This window comes from Bombina bombina, chromosome 6, assembly GCF_027579735.1.
Source record: "Bombina bombina isolate aBomBom1 chromosome 6, aBomBom1.pri, whole genome shotgun sequence".
In the NCBI taxonomy this organism is placed as follows: Eukaryota; Metazoa; Chordata; class Amphibia; order Anura; family Bombinatoridae; genus Bombina; species Bombina bombina.
Window position 1 is genome coordinate 991,311,170 of NC_069504.1, and position 20,055 is coordinate 991,331,224.

Consider the following 20,055-nt stretch of genomic DNA (forward strand, 5'->3'; position numbering starts at 1 on the left):
ACCCTGATTATTGTACTATTTTATATAACTGATTATTGTACTATTTATATGACCCTGATTATTGTACTATTTTATATAACTGATTATTGTACTATTTATATGACCCTGATGATTGTACTATTTTATATAACTGATTATTGTACTATTTATATGACCCTGATTATTGTACTATTTTATATAACTGATTATTGTACTATTTATATGACCCTGATTATTGTACTATTTATATAACTGATTATTGTACTATTTTATATGACCCTGATTATTGTACTATTTTATATAACTGATTATTGTACTATTTTATATAACTGATTATTGTAATATTTATATAACTGATTATTGTACTATTTTATATAACTGATTATTGTACTATTTATATGACCCTGATTATTGTACTATTTTATACAACTGATTATTGTACTATTTTATATGACCCTGATTATTGTACTATTTTATATAACTGATTATTGTACTATTTTATATAACTGATTATTGTACTATTTATATGAACCTGATTATTGTACTATTTTATATAGCTGATTATTGTACTATTTTATATAACTCATTATTGTACTATTTTATATAACTGATTATTGTACTATTTATATGACCCTGATTATTGTACTATTTATATAACTGATTATTGTACTATTTATATGACCCTGATTATTGTACTATTTTATATAACTGATTATTGTACTATTTATATGACCCTGATTATTGTACTATTTTATATAACTGATTATTGTACTATTTATATGACCCTGATGATTGTACTATTTTATATAACTGATTATTGTACTATTTATATGACCCTGATTATTGTACTATTTTATATAACTGATTATTGTACTATTTATATGACCCTGATTATTGTACTATTTATATAACTGATTATTGTACTATTTTATATGACCCTGATTATTGTACTATTTTATATAACTGATTATTGTACTATTTTATATAACTGATTATTGTGCATTATAAAACTTGACACTCAGACAATAGTAAATCTCTTCTGCTATGGTCAGGTGGATGAAACTCAATAAAAGTGAATTTCAGCTTTATTGAAAAACAAATGTGTAAATAGACAATTTTACATAAAAACTTTATTTTTTCTATTTTGTTAAGACATTTTATTTTTCAACAAATCCCTTCATTTTACTATGTGTTATTCTCCAGCACCACTTCATGTGAGGATGGAGAGCGAATGACAAACAGGTATACAGTATGTACATTATATATGCTGCAATCACAGAATACATTTGTTCCAGTAGTGAAACTGACTCTTTTCTTAACCCATTTGACAGATTTAAATAAACAGTAAATTAAAAAAAATGGTAAAATAAGGGAATTAAAAAGAAGCAAAAAACACAGCATTTGTTTTTACATTAGAATAAACCCTTTAGTACAGATCAGTAAACTGAATGTTTACATAAGTGGGGGCCTGAGATAATGTCAGATATTTTACATCTTTCTCAAAACCAGTTCTCAGGACTTGCTAACAGGACTGAGCATCTGGGTATTATATCAGCACCAGTAATATACTTTAGAGAAACGTCCATCACTGTAAACTACATGTTAAATGGCCTTTCAATCTTGAAAGTAGAATTGAACCTTCCCTTGTTGCTTAAGGGTTAAACGTTTACAGAGAATAGCTCGTTAACTGACAATTCAAATAGTCTGTGCTAAATCTGAGTGGTATTAATCCAATCTCCTCCCCATCAGGTGCTGCTCATGGGATAAAAGTCTGATCTCTGGTTGGGGAGAACATTCTCTAATCACAGCAAGATGGGTTTCTGTGTTGTGCTGTGGGTTCTAGGTTTGCTTCTGAGCTGTAAGTTACAATGCTTGGTTTGTGAAGGAGAATTTTTTTTGGAGGAATCTTCACAGCTGCGTTGTGGTTTGACCAGCCTCCAATTTTCTCTTCCTTCACTGGATAATGTTACTGCTTTTTCCCTGATAGTACTAGGTGAGTAAATCTAGCTTGGGAGTAGATGGTAACAGTAACCACATCTCATGTATGTGGGTCAGCAAAAGCAATGGTGCAGATACCACTATAACTTTGTTTTGAAGACTTTTCATATCTTATGGGATTTTCCTTCTATCTGTATCATGAAATAGTTTTTGGGTTTCCTGTCACTTTAAGGCTTTTGTTGAACTAGAATGCTGCAGGTTGTTTAATTGTAGTAATTTGTATCCAACTTCAACAAAGTAGTTTAGCTCCTTGCAGAAAACAAATGTCAATGATTAAGGGATGTTAGTCATCTTCATACTTTGAATAGTAACACATTTTGCAATATACTTGTACAGGCAAAAATGTTTCTATTAAGTTATCACTGTCTTTTTGTGTAACCCTTTCTGTGCATGTGAAGCATAGCTAGATATTCTCAGTGCACCAGCATGTTAAATACTGCAGCTTCTCAGAGCATCAGTGGGGCTTGTATCTTATCAGCCATTAACCAATTGAGTTTACCAGTTGGTACATATGCACCTTTAGGCTCTCTGAGCGAGTGCTATTTAAAATGCTGGTGCATGCTTAAAGGGATACTAAACCTAATATTTTCCTTTCATGTTTCAGATAGAGCATGCTACTTTCTAATTTACTCCTATTATCAGTTTTTCTTTGTTCTCTTACTATTTTATTTGGAAAAGAAGGCCTCTAAGCTAAGGAGCCAGCCAATTTTATCCACAATCAGCAAGGACAACCCAGGTTATGAACCAAAAAATGGGCCGGTTTCTAAATTTACTTTCTTGCTTTTCAAATAAAGATGGCAAGAGTGAAGAAAAATGAGTAAATTAGAAAGTTGCTTTAAAATTGCATGCTCTATCTAAATCATGAAATAAAATTTGGGTTCAGTGTTCCTTTTTAATAAACTTTTGAACTACAGTTCTTATTAGAAGCCTTTTTGCTAGTACATGTGTATTATAAAATTGCTTCTGTTAAAAACTGATTTTTATGAAATTTTAATATGGTATTGTGGTGGTTTTTTTTTTTTTTTTTTTTTTACATAAATGCTTAAAGATGGGCTATATGATCCATTACATATACAAAAAAACACATTTTGTTTCGGGGGTGGTGTTTGAATCGCTGATTTTGTGTGTATATAATTTTTAGTGGTACAAATTGCTATGAACCATACCAAGACTTATTGATGCAGTTTACTTGAAAGGTAAATGGTGATCTTCTTTCATAGATAACCAAGGAGAGTCTCACTATCTACACAATAGCTCAGAGTGTGGCACCTGGGTTGGACAGGAACCAGATGGCTCTGTGGTTGTTGGTGCTGCTTATGATGGCTGTTATGTGACTGAGCAGGTAAAGAGCATTTCTTGGTTTGGGACAGCTGTAAAGACTTATTCTGAACCATGTGTAGACTGGCAAATAAGCTATTGCTCAAAACGTGGTTTAGAAAGGAGCGCCAAATCTTGGCGAGGTCTGGTGCGGTATAGGTGTGAAAATATGGTATTCTGTCTGAGAAATTGTATAGCGCTATAGCTCAGCTACAATTATGGTAGTTGTGCTGTATAGATGTGTAGGTTTTGATATCTAGATATAAGATCTAAGAGTGGCACAGTTGATACATAAAAGCATTTAATACATATTAAACATATAAAACAAGGGTGTCGTTTAAAATATATTTTAACAGAACGGCAAGAAATTATGTGTAATAACACATAAACACATAAATATCTATAAAAACACGCGTGTTTTGCTTTTTAGCTGTATGTATAATGTCTCATAAAATTTGTCTCATATATAGTTGTGTTGGCATAAATCTGAAAATAATAAACAATGAAAAGTAAATAATGTCCAATAATCCCTTCTCAAAGTTAAGAGATATAAATAGATTTTCACATGTGTATCCAAAAAATAAACTGTCCAAATTTAAGTGTTGTCCAAAAACGTGGTATAAATGAATAGTGCAAATCCAGCAGATTCAAAAGTTCTATTAAAAAAGCTTTGCAAAAAACATTTCAAAGAGACATTTAAAAAACATCAAAATGAAGGTAGAAAAAAAGGTCTATCAAAATATGGTGACAAAGAATAATCCGTGAAGTCAATCCAAAATAGTGATAAAAATAAGTCCAAAAAAGATGTAAAATATCCAAAAGATAAAAAACAAAAAATAAATGATTAGTATGTGCACAAACTAGTGAGTGATCCCAAAAAGGGGGCTTATGTGGAGGGGTTATGTTTCCATGTAGAAAAATTATTTGCTGTATAAAAATAAAAAAGAAAAAATAAAAATAAGCAAAAATACAAAAAAAAATAATCCTAGGGAATCTTCAAACCCTGAAAATAAAAGATAATAACAATAGTGTAATACTGTATTATAATTCAACAATCAAGGAATAAATAGCTCACCATAGCTCTGTCAACGCGTTTCGGCCCTCAAGAGAGGCCTTTATCAAGACTATAGTATGGTGTGGGTGAGCTGAAGACTTTATACCTTTCTCTAACTAATCAAATTGCATTGAAATTGCGCCAAATTTTTGCGCCAAATTTTTGCGCCAAAAATGTGGTACCGGAAGTGTTGAGCCGGAAGTGCTCATCTGTATAAAAAAAAAAAAAATAAAAAAAAATAAAAATAAAAAAAAGTTCACATTTGTCTCTGTATCATTTAGATAAGGCTTTTATTTAGAGTTTGTCTATGTTGTTCCTAATGTGTTTATTCGTGTTATGTGCCTTAGTAGTTAGCTGTGGGGTCAAATGTTATGGTTTGCCGGTGTTTTTTTTAACCGGAAATGGCCGCTGAGATGTAAACATCCGGTTAAGCTATATCGGATGTTATGGGTGAGGCGGAAGTGGTATTTACTCTGTACCAATCAGATCCGGAGGGGCAGAAAGCAGTTATCCCACATGTAGAGCCAGTTTTACAACTTGGCATGAAATATATGACAAAATACCGGTACGTTTCTGAACCGGAAGTAGCCGGAAAAAGTAAGATACTTTAACATCCGGTAAGATTGAGCCGGATGTTGCACCTTATGGTTAAACCGGAAGTGGTGTGTATCCTAGCCTATTCAAAGGGACAAAAAGTGTTAACCTTGGTATTTGTCTAGTGAACAAAATCAATGTAGGGATCACGGTACAGAGAGTGTATATTGTAAAATACACAGTTTATATATATATATATCGAAAAATACATAAATAAATAGAGATCTAAAAACCTTAAAGGAACTTTTGGAAACTTTCTAGGATAAAAATATAAAAGATATGTAGTATAAAGAAAAACTTTTTTACAATGCATCTATGATTGGTTAGAAAATCTATAGAAGGAGTACATTTGTATCAACCTGTATTCTCTTTTTGTCATGTGCAATATTGGGTATTGGAAGTCTTATTTTCTATCTAAATGTGCCTGGTATAAAAATTAGTTAACCATGTGCGCACTATGATAGGAGTTTTTTTAAATCTGATGTGGATATGAAGGAAACTTGTCTCATACAAGTATATGAATGTATTTATGTAGATTGTGAGATCAATGGGTACTTTTATCGATCTAATTGATTAGTTGTCTTTTGGGGAATTGTGAATTTAAATTTGTTATGAGGTGTAATCATGTTGTTGGTATTGGGATTATGTTACCTCTATACACATTTTAAATTGTGTTTATATTCTTATGAAGAGTCAGGCTTCGGTTACTTTCTAACTTATTCTGTTAGATATTTCCCAGATGGAGAGGTTGCTAAGTCAAGTGTCTCTTATGCTGTTGACATATTATGGGATCATATCTTGTTAATATTATTGGCATCTCATATGCTGTTGACATATTAGGGGATCATATCTTGTTAATGTTATTGGCATCTATATAGTCTCTCTGTATGTGTAATAAGGTTTGTTGGAACTCATCTTATGGCTATTTGAGTAGAGCAATAAAAATAAAGATGATTAGATTGGCTTTAGAGATCCTAATATAGATCTTTGTGTGGATCTATGCAGGACATCTTCATTAGATATATTTTGTTCTTGTCGTGTCATATATTGACCTCGTTATGTTTTCTTTATTGTTTTCCTTCTGTATGAGGGCAGCAGTGTTTTCCGAATAGATATTCAGAAGTCAAATTTATGTGTGTTTCAAGCTTAAAAGATGTGAGAGGTCTTCCTTGTTGTTCAGACCCTTCGGGTAGAGACAATCCAGCTCAAATATCCATCTGGATTCCGCGATTAGGAGCTTCTTTTCATAGTTGCCTCGCCTCCAATTAGGCTTTACTATCTGGATACCATAGAAGTTTAGATCCTTGATGTTTCCTTTGTGTTTAATAGAAAAGTGTCTATACAGTGCGGTGTCTGTGCTGCCATGTTCAATCTGTAGCACATGTTCCCGTATTCTGTCTTTTAGGCATCTCGAGGTTTGTCCGACGTATTGTAGTCCACATTTGCATTGTATTATGTAAATTACCCCCTTGCTGCTGCATCTGATCAGATCCTTTATTTCATGTTTGATACTGGAGTTGTGCGGTGAAAAGTTTTTGATTTTCAAGCCTCTCTTACACGCCTTGCAGCTCGGGCATGGGAAAAAACCTTTTATGGGTTTCCCGGATATATCTCTCGTCTGAGGTGTTGTTGGGCGTGGAATGCTAGGAGATAGAATGTTCTTAAGGTTATCTGATTTTCTATAGATAAATTTCGGTCTGTTGAGTGTTTCGCCAATTGTGTCATCCTTCAGTGCTTTTCTATTATTTTCTCGATGGTTCTCCTGTTTTCGCTGTACTGCGTGATAAAGGCAACCTCTATGGAGTCGGTGTTCATGTCTCTCCTAATTCTCTTGTCTTTATACTTGAGAAGTTCCTTGCGATCCTTTTGCCTGACTTCTATATCTTTGTGGAGTTTTTCCTCTTCATATCCCCTCTCAAGAAAGCGTTTTTTCAGTTCTTCCGCATGGGTTTCCCATAAAATGGGGTCCGAACAGTTCTTTTTCAATCTTAGTAACTGTCCCTTTGGTATATTCTCCTTCCATTTGAAATGATGGCAGCTGTCCCTGTGGACATAGTTGTTACAATCCACAGGTTTAAAAAATGTTGAAGTCTGAAGTTTCCCATTTTTGATGGTAATTTTTAGATCGAGGAATGTGATTTCCTTGTCACTGATCTCGTAGGTAAATTTCAGGTTGTTGGTGGTGTTATTCATAACCCTTATAGTGTGTTCTAAATCTTCTTTGGAGCCTTTCCATATCAGGAGGATGTCATCTATGTACCTGTAGCAGGAGACTAGGTCCGCGCCGGCTGGGCACAACTCCCAAAATATGTGTTCCCATTTGCCCATGTAAAGGTTCGCATAGCTCGGCGCGAACCTAGTCCCCATGGCGGTGCCGCACAGCTGTCTATAAAATTTCCCATCGTGGTGGAAATAGTTGTGCGTTAGAATATAGTTAATCCCTTCCAGAATGAATGTCTTCTGTAGTGCCGGCACTGTGTGGTCCTTCTTGAGAAAGTACTCTACAGCTTCTCGACCTCCTTTGTGTGGTATGCAGGTATATAGGGAGGTGACGTCACAGGTGGCGAGTAGGTAGTTCTCTTTCCATTCTGTATTCTCCAGACTGTTCAGAATCTGTGTGGAATCTCTCACGTACGATGGTAGTTGTGTCACATATTTCTGTAAGTTCTTATCTAGATATTCAGACAGATTACTGGTTAGAGACCCTATGCCGGATATGATGGGTCTTCCCGGAGGGTTGTGGAGGGTCTTATGGATTTTCGGGAGGTAGTAGAAGACGGGAGTGATGGGATGCTCCACGCTTATGTATCTGAATTCTTTATGGTTCAGTATTTTGTTGTTATGTGCCTCTCCTAGAATCCTGTCCATTTCCTTCTTGAAACCATCTGTGGGGTTGTTCCTCATAATTTCGTAGGTCTTGGTGTCTGACAAGATTCGTCTGCATTCTGTGTAGTAGTCTTCTTTATCCAGGACTACTATGCCGCCCCCCTTGTCGGCGGGTTTGATCACTAAGTTTCTGTTCTTTTCCAGTGCTTTGATGGTTAGCATCTGGCTCTTAGATAGATTTTGTTTGTGTTTCATTAGTTGATTCTGACTGATTTTCTTCAAGTCGTTGCATACCATCGTCTCAAAGATTTCGATGGCGTTGCCCTTGCTGGATGTAGGGTAGAAGGATGAATTGGGTTTTAAGTCAGTGTGTTGGTATGAATCTGTGGGTCTATTGTCATATTCGAGAGGTGACTTCATAAAATGCCGTTTCAGTGTTAGCTTTCTTGTGAATTGTTTGATGTTGACAAATGTGTCAAATTTGTTGAGGCCTTTGGATGGGGCAAAGGAGAGGCCGTAGCTTAAAATAGATTTTTCTTTGTCCGTTAGAGTAATAGAGCTGAGGTTGTATATTCCCTTGGTATTCACTTCATTCTCTGGACTGTTTGTATGTTCTTTCTCAATTTTGCCATTTATTCTCCTTCCGCCCCTCTTTCCTCTGTGCTTATTCTTTTTTCCATAGGGTGTTGGAATTCGTCTGTGTTGGAATTCTTCCTCTTTATGGAGGTTCTTTCTAGTTCTTTGGTCGTCAATTGGTGATTCACTAAAAAATGACTGGAATTGGAGGCTGTGGGAACGTCATTGTGGTTGACGTTAGAAATAATGTTAGTGGATGTAGGGTTTAACTGTCTTTGGTCGACTTGTTTGTTTGCCCGGTTTTCTTTGTTGTCACTTGGCTTCGACCTGTTGGTGTTGGGTGTATTTCTATACCCTTGATGTTCCATTCTGAAGTTATGTTCCATCCTATTGTGATAGGAATTGTGGGAGTAGTTGGTGTGGTTGGGCTGAAATTTATTCTCGTAAGTTCTATTTGGTGTGTGCATTTGCTCCTCATATCCAAAGTTGTGTTGTCTCCTGTATTGTTGTTGGTCATAGTCCCTTCTGTAGTATGGTCTATCAAAGTTTCTCCATCTTGGATATTGGTTTCTTCAAGGGTATAGAAATACACCCAACACCAACAGGTCGAAGCCAAGTGACAACAAAGAAAACCGGGCAAACAAACAAGTCGACCAAAGACAGTTAAACCCTACATCCACTAACATTATTTCTAACGTCAACCACAATGACATTCCCACAGCCTCCAATTCCAGTCATTTTTTTTAGTGAATCACCAATTGACGACCAAAGAACTAGAAAGAACCTCCATAAAGAGGAAGAATTCCAACACAGACGAATTCCAACACCCTATGGAAAAAAGAATAAGCACAGAGGAAAGAGGGGCGGAAGGAGAATAAATGGCAAAATTGAGAAAGAACATACAAACAGTCCAGAGAATGAAGTGAATACCAAGGGAATATACAACCTCAGCTCTATTACTCTAACGGACAAAGAAAAATCTATTTTAAGCTACGGCCTCTCCTTTGCCCCATCCAAAGGCCTCAACAAATTTGACACATTTGTCAACATCAAACAATTCACAAGAAAGCTAACACTGAAACGGCATTTTATGAAGTCACCTCTCGAATATGACAATAGACCCACAGATTCATACCAACACACTGACTTAAAACCCAATTCATCCTTCTACCCTACATCCAGCAAGGGCAACGCCATCGAAATCTTTGAGACGATGGTATGCAACGACTTGAAGAAAATCAGTCAGAATCAACTAATGAAACACAAACAAAATCTATCTAAGAGCCAGATGCTAACCATCAAAGCACTGGAAAAGAACAGAAACTTAGTGATCAAACCCGCCGACAAGGGGGGCGGCATAGTAGTCCTGGATAAAGAAGACTACTACACAGAATGCAGACGAATCTTGTCAGACACCAAGACCTACGAAATTATGAGGAACAACCCCACAGATGGTTTCAAGAAGGAAATGGACAGGATTCTAGGAGAGGCACATAACAACAAAATACTGAACCATAAAGAATTCAGATACATAAGCGTGGAGCATCCCATCACTCCCGTCTTCTACTACCTCCCGAAAATCCATAAGACCCTCCACAACCCTCCGGGAAGACCCATCATATCCGGCATAGGGTCTCTAACCAGTAATCTGTCTGAATATCTAGATAAGAACTTACAGAAATATGTGACACAACTACCATCGTACGTGAGAGATTCCACACAGATTCTGAACAGTCTGGAGAATACAGAATGGAAAGAGAACTACCTACTCGCCACCTGTGATGTCACCTCCCTATATACCTGCATACCACACAAAGGAGGTCGAGAAGCTGTAGAGTACTTTCTCAAGAAGGACCACACAGTGCCGGCACTACAGAAGACATTCATTCTGGAAGGGATTAACTATATTCTAACGCACAACTATTTCCACCACGATGGGAAATTTTATAGACAGCTGTGCGGCACCGCCATGGGGACTAGGTTCGCGCCGAGCTATGCGAACCTTTACATGGGCAAATGGGAACACATATTTTGGGAGTCGTGCCCAGCCGGCGCGGACCTAGTCTCCTACTACAGGTACATAGATGACATCCTCCTGATATGGAAAGGCTCCAAAGAAGATTTAGAACACACTATAAGGGTTATGAATAACAACACCAACAACCTGAAATTTACCTACGAGATCAGTGACAAGGAAATCACATTCCTCGATCTAAAAATTACCATCAAAAATGGGAAACTTCAGACTTCAACATTTTTCAAACCTGTGGATTGTAACAACTATGTCCACAGGGACAGCTGCCATCATTTCAAATGGAAGGAGAATATACCAAAGGGACAGTTACTAAGATTGAAAAAGAACTGTTCGGACCCCATTTTATGGGAAACCCATGCGGAAGAACTGAAAAAACGCTTTCTTGAGAGAGGATATGAAGAGGAAAAACTCCACAAAGATATAGAAGTCAGGCAAAAGGATCGCAAGGAACTTCTCAAGTATAAAGACAAGAGAATTAGGAGAGACATGAACACCGACTCCATAGAGGTTGCCTTTATCACGCAGTACAGCGAAAACAGGAGAACCATCGAGAAAATAATAGAAAAGCACTGAAGGATGACACAATTGGCGAAACACTCAACAGACCGAAATTTATCTATAGAAAATCAGATAACCTTAAGAACATTCTATCTCCTAGCATTCCACGCCCAACAACACCTCAGACGAGAGATATATCCGGGAAACCCATAAAAGGTTTTTTCCCATGCCCGAGCTGCAAGGCGTGTAAGAGGCTTGAAAATCAAAAACTTTTCACCGCACAACTCCAGTATCAAACATGAAATAAAGGATCTGATCAGATGCAGCAGCAAGGGGGTAATTTACATAATACAATGCAAATGTGGACTACAATACGTCGGACAAACCTCGAGATGCCTAAAAGACAGAATACGGGAACATGTGCTACAGATTGAACATGGCAGCACAGACACCGCACTGTATAGACACTTTTCTATTAAACACAAAGGAAACATCAAGGATCTAAACTTCTATGGTATCCAGATAGTAAAGCCTAATTGGAGGGGAGGCAACTATGAAAAGAAGCTCCTAATCGCGGAATCCAGATGGATATTTGAGCTGGATTGTCTCTACCCGAAGGGTCTGAACAACAAGGAAGACCTCTCACATCTTTTAAGCTTGAAACACACATAAATTTGACTTCTGAATATCTATTCGGAAAACACTGCTGCCCTCATACAGAAGGAAAACAATAAAGAAAACATAACGAGGTCAATATATGACACGACAAGAACAAAATATATCTAATGAAGATGTCCTGCATAGATCCACACAAAGATCTATATTAGGATCTCTAAAGCCAATCTAATCATCTTTATTTTTATTGCTCTACTCAAATAGCCATAAGATGAGTTCCAACAAACCTTATTACACATACAGAGAGACTATATAGATGCCAATAACATTAACAAGATATGATCCCCTAATATGTCAACAGCATATGAGATGCCAATAATATTAACAAGATATGATCCCATAATATGTCAACAGCATAAGAGACACTTGACTTAGCAACCTCTCCATCTGGGAAATATCTAACAGAATAAGTTAGAAAGTAACCGAAGCCTGACTCTTCATAAGAATATAAACACAATTTAAAATGTGTATAGAGGTAACATAATCCCAATACCAACAACATGATTACACCTCATAACAAATTTAAATTCACAATTCCCCAAAAGACAACTAATCAATTAGATCGATAAAAGTACCCATTGATCTCACAATCTACATAAATACATTCATATACTTGTATGAGACAAGTTTCCTTCATATCCACATCAGATTTAAAAAAACTCCTATCATAGTGCGCACATGGTTAACTAATTTTTATACCAGGCACATTTAGATAGAAAATAAGACTTCCAATACCCAATATTGCACATGACAAAAAGAGAATACAGGTTGATACAAATGTACTCCTTCTATAGATTTTCTAACCAATCATAGATGCATTGTAAAAAAGTTTTTCTTTATACTACATATCTTTTATATTTTTATCCTAGAAAGTTTCCAAAAGTTCCTTTAAGGTTTTTAGATCTCTATTTATTTATGTATTTTTCGATATATATATATATAAACTGTGTATTTTACAATATACACTCTCTGTACCGTGATCCCTACATTGATTTTGTTCACTAGACAAATACCAAGGTTAACACTTTTTGTCCCTTTGAATAGGCTAGGATACACACCACTTCCGGTTTAACCATAAGGTGCAACATCCGGCTCAATCTTACCGGATGTTAAAGTATCTTACTTTTTCCGGCTACTTCCGGTTCAGAAACGTACCGGTATTTTGTCATATATTTCATGCCAAGTTGTAAAACTGGCTCTACATGTGGGATAACTGCTTTCTGCCCCTCCGGATCTGATTGGTACAGAGTAAATACCACTTCCGCCTCACCCATAACATCCGATATAGCTTAACCGGATGTTTACATCTCAGCGGCCATTTCCGGTTAAAAAAAACACCGGCAAACCATAACATTTGACCCCACAGCTAACTACTAAGGCACATAACACGAATAAACACATTAGGAACAACATAGACAATGTTTAATAAACATAGACATAGACAAACTCTAAATAAAAGCCTTATCTAAATGATACAGAGACAAATGTGAACTTTTTTTTATTTTTTTTTTTTATTTATTTTTTTTTTATACAGATGAGCACTTCCGGCTCAACACTTCCGGTACCACATTTTTGGCGCAAAAATTTCAATGCAATTTGATTAGTTAGAGAAAGGTATAAAGGCCTCTCTTGAGGGCCGAAACGCGTTGACAGAGCTATGGTGAGCTATTTATTCCTTGATTGTTGAATTATAATACGGTATTACACTATTGTTGTTATCTTTTATTTTCAGGGTTTGAAGATTCCCTAGGATTATTTTTATTTATATTTTTGTATTTTTGCTTATTTTTATTTTTTCTTTTTTATTTTTATACAGCAAATAATTTTTCTACATGGAAACATAACCCCTCCACATAAGCCCCCTTTTTGGATCACTCACTAGTTTGTGCACATACTAATCATTTATTTTTTGTTTTTTATCTTTTGGATATTTTACATCCTTTTTTGGACTTATTTTTATCACTATTTTGGATTGACTTCACGGATTATTCTTTGTCACCATATTTTGATAGACCTTTTTTTTTCTACCTTCATTTTGATGTTTTTTAAATGTCTCTTTGAAATGTTTTTTGCAAAGCTTTTTTAATAGAACTTTTGAATCTGCTGGATTTGCACTATTCATTTATACCACGTTTTTGGACAACACTTAAATTTGGACAGTTTATTTTTTGGATACACATGTGAAAATCTATATCTCTTAACTTTGAGAAGGGATTTTTGGACACTACTTAACCTTTTTTTTATATATCTCTTAACTTTGAGATGGGATTATTGGACATTATTTACTTTTCATTGTTTATTATTTTCAGATTTATGCCAACACAACTATATATGAGACAAATTTTATGAGACATTATACATACAGCTAAAAAGCAAAACACGCGTGTTTTTATAGATATTTATGTGTTTGTGTTTTTACACATTATTTCTTGCCGTTCTGTTAAAATATATTTTAAACGACACCCTTGTTTTATATGTTTAATATGTATTAAATGCTTTTATGTATCAACTGTGCCACTCTTAGATCTTATATCTAGATATCAAAACCTACACATCTATACAGCACAACTACCATAATTGTAGCTGAGCTATAGCGCTATACAATTTCTCAGACAGAATACCATATTTTCACACCTATACCGCACCAGACCTCGCCAAGATTTGGCGCTCCTTTCTAAACCACGTTTTGACACATATTTTCTAAAAGTGGGCACCTGGGGACCCACTATAGACAGGAGCTATAGGTCCACACTTTCAGCGCTGTAAGAAAACATTGAATCTATCAAATAAGCTATTGCTGTTTTTTAGTTCTGAGTAAACCATGTGATACCTCCTTAAATGGACCTGTGTATCTTTCTTTCAAGATATCACACAGGTCTGAATTTGATGGAATATAAACTGGTCCCCATCAAGTGTCATGGGGTTATGTCTGTTAGGCAAATACAGGATTTATGTATATTGTTTGACATCTAAAAATCCAAAAAGATCCTCTAAACATGATCATATGTTTAACATTTCTAGAGCCACTATTTAATAGAATTGGTAAATTGCCTGGCACTTCCTATACTAGTGTAACTTTGTTCACTACAATGTGATGTCTACACTCACAGGAAGACACCTATCTAATGACCATTCTTCTGAAAGAAGCCCTTCTTGATGGAGAGATTCAGCACCATAAAAAGGAGCTTAAATGTCCAGTCTTACCAGGTAAACTCTGTATGGATTATAAAATCACATTTGCTTATTTCAATGCGTTTTAACCTTTTTCTATAGGGACATGGTCTAGTAAGGTATAGCGACAAGGTAGTAAGGTAAGGACAGTCTACTCCAGAACTTTTGTTTAAATAGGTAGATAACCCCTTTATCCATTCTATGTTTGCATAACCAACAGTTATTTTGATGCTTTTTGCCTCTGCAGAGTGCTCCCTTTATTTCAGTCTTTTGACTGACATTTATGAGTCAGCACTGATTGGCTAAAATGTGTAACTCCACAGGAGTGAGCAGTTGTCTATATGGCACACATGAATTAGCTGTGACCCTTCAAAATGCACTGAGATAGGAGGCAGCCTTCAAGGGCTTACATATTAGCATGTGAGCCTACCTAGGTTTAGAAGAATACCAAGAGAACAAAGAAACTTGGTGGTAAAAGTAAATTGGAAAGTGGTTTAAAACTGCATGCCTCATCTGCAGAAATAAAGGGACAGTCTAATCCAAATTAAACTTTCATGATCCAGTGTCCTTTTTGCCTTCCTGTCCCAGCCTCTCAGAGGAAGTGGCCTCAACAGGACATAAGAGTTAAGTGGTTGTGTGTGTGGGTTTTGTTTTTTGAAGCTTTGCTAGGAGACACTATATAAAATAGCTCCATTCAGTTTATTGCCAATGATCAATATAGGATTTCTGCTGCAAAACCATGTGACCTAAAACTTTTTTTTTTCTGTCTAGCCCTTGCCCACAGCTAAACAAGGAAGCGGACATTGTGAAATTTAAAGTGCTCACTTGCACAAAGTTTTTTTTTTTATTTTTTTTAACACTATCTGTTTTTACATTTAAAGGGACAGTCAACTCTAAAATTATATTGGTTTTAAAAAGATAGAAAATCCCTCTATTACCCATTCCCCAGGTTTGCACAGCCAGCAAGGGTTATTAATATCCTCTTAACCTCTAATTACCTTTGGTATCTAAGCCTCTTTTGACAGTCCCCCTGATCACGTGGCTATTTTTATTATTTATTGACTTGCATTTTAGTCAATTAGTGCAGTCATCAACATTGTGCTCACACCTGTGGGTGTTCTATCTGGCCCACATGAACTAGAAGCTAATAAAAGGCATGTGATAAGAGGCTGTCTGTAGTGGCCTGTAATCAGGCAGAAACTTAAAGGCTTACATGTTATAAAGTATATTATATAACTGGTTGCGTAAAGCCGGGGAATAGATAGTAAAAGCATTGTCTGTCTTTTTAATAAACTATTTTGGTGTTGACTGTGCCTATATAAAATGTTGGACTACGTGCAGAAAGTTTGCTGTACTTACAATTTTCTTTATATATTTTTTTTTTTTTTTTTTTTAACACAAGGACATATGGGTAAATCTTCCATTTCTAGCTCACTGACTTTACAGCCAAGAATAGGAAAGTATTCAAATGCCAGAACCCTCGCACCATTTTCCTTGCTACTGACTTGAGTGTTCTGGTCTCTTAAAGCTATGGATGCTCCCAGCCCAGATGTTTGTGCTGCCATTGCCAGAGGGGACAGGGTGTCCTGTGCCAATGCCCCAGTATCAAGAGACCTCTGTGAAAGCCTTGGGTGCTGCTTCACTCCTTTGGATTCTAGTATTTCCTGTTACTATGGAAACAAAGGTGAGTTACCAGCAAACTTACTCCCCCACACCCTAGTCTGTATAAAGGTGACATAACATTAAATTGTTAATTTGTCATTTATTTCATGAGATACTAATCTTCTCACCATATTATGACCGGAAAGGTTAAAGGTGTTAATTATAATTGTTTTTCTTCTCTCCAGTGACTGCACAATGTACAGCTGATAACCAGGTTATAGTTGCCCTCGCTAAGGATGTGACAGTCCCTCCATTAATACTGGACTCTGTAAATGTGCTGTCTGTGAACACAGCTACTTGCAGTGGGTTGCAAATCACCAGGAACAACATCTTTGCTGTCTTCCAGTTTCCTTTGTCCTGTGGAAGTGGCCATATGGTAAATAGAGGCATGGGTAAAACAATACTTGGCTATATAGACCTGAACTGCATTTGGTAAATAAAACTGCTTTGCTATAATTAGATTCTAATACCTCAAAAGTATTGAGGGGTTTGTCCCTTTCCAGGAGCTTATTTCATAGTTTTGCAGTTCTTCCAAACCTGACCTTTCTTCCCTAACAGACAGATGTTAGTCAGATTTATGAAAACTTCTTTGAAGCAACAAGAGATGTAAGGAACTGGCAAGGGGCATCAATCACTAGAGACAGTACTATGAAGTAAGTTGGGATTGGACCTGCTGGGTGAGCATCCATCAATTTCAGATGCACTTTAAAATTATAATGTAATATAAGGGTAGAATTAGCTACCTTCAGAAGCACCTTATATACTTTGCTTTTCTAGGCTGACTGTTCGCTGCAGCTATTCCAGAACCAGTGCTGTACTACTAAAAGTAGATGTTGTCACCCTGCCGCCACCACCTCCTGTCTCCACCACTGGACCTCTTTCACTGGAGATGAGGATAGCTCAAGGTAACTCAATTCTAAATCTAGCCAATCCAAGCTTGCTAGCCTTTGTCATAAGAGCACCTTTATCACTATTTTCATTATCTAGATGTATCCTATGCCGGATATTATGTTGATGGAGACTACCCTGTTGTAAAGGTTCTGAGAGAGCCAGTCTACCTGGAGGTCAGGATTCTGAGGAGAACAGACCCTAACCTGGTGTTGATACTAAATGACTGCTGGGCCACCCAATCTACTGATTCCTACCAGCAGCCACAGTGGCCTGTCCTGGAGAAAAGGTAGTATTGCAAACCTTCTATACTTTATCAAGCTAACTAAGGTTTTAAGATTATGAGTTTATTTTTTATTTCCCCCCCCCCCCCCTCTCAGTTGTCCTTTCAATGGAGACAATTACCTTACACAGCTGATTCCAGTTGCTGCATCACAAACTTACCCAACACATTACCAACGCTTTTCCATCAGCACTTTCACATTTGTGGATGAAAGAACCCAGCTTTCTCTTGGAGGATTGGTAACTTTGCTTGAGTTTGTATGGTCAGATTGCTTTTTAAATGTAGTGGGGAAAAACTACCACATTTAAAACTTGTCCTTTGTAAAATTATTAAATGTATTGATTAACTTAGTATATTCCACTATAAATGCTTCTGTGAAGGCCAATTTCCCTGAACTTCCTCATCTAGTTTTATGATGGTTAACATTCTTTCCTCCCCAGGTCTACTTCCACTGCAGTGCCTCTGTATGTGTTCCATCTAACTTTGATTCCTGCAGAAGAACTTGTTCATCAAGAAAGCGTAAGACCTCTAGAACCCTTCTTTACTAGCTAATGCAATTAAAGACTTACATTTACTTTATCCCTTCATTTATATTCCTAATTCAGGGAGAATGGTACCTGTGGAGGACACCATGACCATAGTCACATCTGAGGGACCCATTTACTTTGCCAGTGCTAGCATGGTGAAGGCTGAGGCACCAGGTAATACTAATCAGAATTGCGCTCTACGCTACTGAATTATTCACTGCATGAAGCAATTGTAAGTGCATCTTGGGTCTAATGTTAGAACTATTTTACATATTGTCCAACTATGGCTTATTCCTACAGGTGATTCTGGTTACAAACCTTTAGCCTGGGCCAGAGGCACAGCAGTTACCGGAGGTGTTCTGTCCATCGTTTTTGTTATAGGTGTCTGGAATTACAAGAGGATTCACACCACAAAAAGTGAACAAGTATAAATAGATATAAATAAATAGTTTTCTACAAATCTCATGTCTTGATTTCTTTAAACCTACAAAAGTAATGGTTGAGCAAAAACTTGCACATTCCTAGTACAAAAGATTAATTTCAGGTTTAGCCACCACTGTTGCAACAGTGGCTTCTAGAGTGTATAGTTAAAATAAAATAGGCTTTTTGTGTGCCGCAATTTTTTTTTTTCGTGATTTAGAGCATGCAAATTTATATATATATTTGCTATCTTTATTTGAAAAGTAAGGCATCAGCTTTCTTGGTTCAGACCTCTGGATAGCACTTATATTTATTGGTGGATACATTTATCCACCAAGGACAACCCAGGTTGTTCACCAAAAGTGGGCCGGCATCTAAACTTACATTCTTGCATTTCAAATAAAGATGCCAAGAGAATGTTATAATAGGAGTAAATTAGAAAGTTGCTTAAAATGTAATGATCTATCTGAATCATGAAAGGAGAAAATTTGGTTTTGGTGTCCCTTTTTTAAAGCTACCAAGCCATCGGCTTATCATAAATAAACCTATGGGTGTTTAGCGTTGCCAAAACCACCCCTCTACAAAGAAACAATGTCTAAATCACTTGGCAGCTACAGTATATGAACATAGGAGAACTACTTTGAAAGAGTATGCTCTTCTTTAAAAAGACTGTGTAGTTAACAGCAACAGAGGGGGCAGATTTACTATTAGTACACAACTTGCTTGTGTTATGCCTTTAGTTCAGACAAGCGAGTTGTGTAAAAACACTAAGTGGCACTGCTGTAAATCCTAAAATACAGATCTATAAAATTATATTCCAATAAAATGAGAACTCATTCATAAATGTGGTGTCAAACTTTTTTGTTTTTAAAAATCCAGTTACATACAGAGTTAATATCTACCCCAGTGGTTTCAGTTAGATTCCTTAATGGGTTTGACGACTGATGTAAAAATAAATACGTCCCAATAAAGGCTGCTCCTCCTCATAAGGTAATTCCAGGTGCCCCACGAATACAATTTAAAAAAAAAAAATTAAGTGCAACTCATATTCAAGTGTCATAACTTTTTATTTGCTTCTAAACGTTAATGTCGCAACTCACAATATTAAAAAAGTCCTTAACCCTTTGCGGTCCTTTTTGTCGGAATATATCCAACAAAGGTATTTAGCACGTGCGCTCAAATGTCGGCTATATTCAGACTTTGCCGCTTTGAATGTCACAGCTAAATGGTGACATCTAGCGGTGACTTGCTATTTAGCTGTGTAATTCAAAAATATTGGCACAAAAAGACCTGCCATCCGTGCCAATTAAATATTTAAAGGGTTAAGATCCATACAACATGAGATGCTGAACTTAGCTCTCGGTCCCAGACGGGAAAGTCATCACGTGTCCTTCAGGTTGCAGAGTTCGCCAATGGTGCTCACGTCTAATCAACGCTGCTTCACTGCGTTTTATTAATTGCAGAGCTAAAAAAATGCCCTCGGTTCTACTCAATATAATCATCCAATGCGTGAGGACCTATGGAAGCCTCAAAGGGACAAGAGTTCCAGTAA

At 36.5% G+C, this 20,055-nt stretch overlaps 1 protein-coding gene and 1 long non-coding RNA gene across 2 annotated transcripts; both read left to right on the forward strand.

The window, feature by feature from the left end:
- Positions 1-1,791: 1,791 nt before the first annotated feature.
- LOC128664844 (zona pellucida sperm-binding protein 4-like) lies at positions 1,792-18,104 on the forward strand. Its single transcript, XM_053719646.1, has 10 exons — positions 1,792-1,972; positions 3,198-3,319; positions 14,663-14,759; positions 16,252-16,407; positions 16,571-16,761; positions 16,944-17,038; positions 17,163-17,290; positions 17,373-17,562; positions 17,654-17,795; positions 17,997-18,104. The coding sequence occupies exons 1-10, from the start codon at positions 1,792-1,794 to the stop codon at positions 18,102-18,104; spliced, it is 1,410 nt and encodes a 469-aa protein (XP_053575621.1).
- A 99-nt stretch (positions 18,105-18,203) lies between these two features.
- On the forward strand, positions 18,204-18,544 carry LOC128662406 (uncharacterized). The gene is made up of 2 exons (XR_008402773.1): positions 18,204-18,257; positions 18,384-18,544. It is a non-coding gene; the product is annotated as an uncharacterized LOC128662406 (long non-coding RNA).
- Positions 18,545-20,055: the final 1,511 nt, after the last annotated feature.

Bases quoted from the DNA above. Each gene is read 5' to 3' on its own strand.
- LOC128664844 (XM_053719646.1), top strand. From the start codon at position 1,792: ATGGGTTTCTGTGTTGTGCTGTGGGTTCTAGGTTTGCTTCTGAGCTGT. The intron at 16,408-16,570 runs GTGAGTTACCAG...TCTTCTCTCCAG, and splicing joins CTGTTACTATGGAAACAAAG to TGACTGCACAATGTACAGCT. The intron at 17,563-17,653 runs GTAGTATTGCAA...CCCCCCTCTCAG, and splicing joins TGGCCTGTCCTGGAGAAAAG to TTGTCCTTTCAATGGAGACA.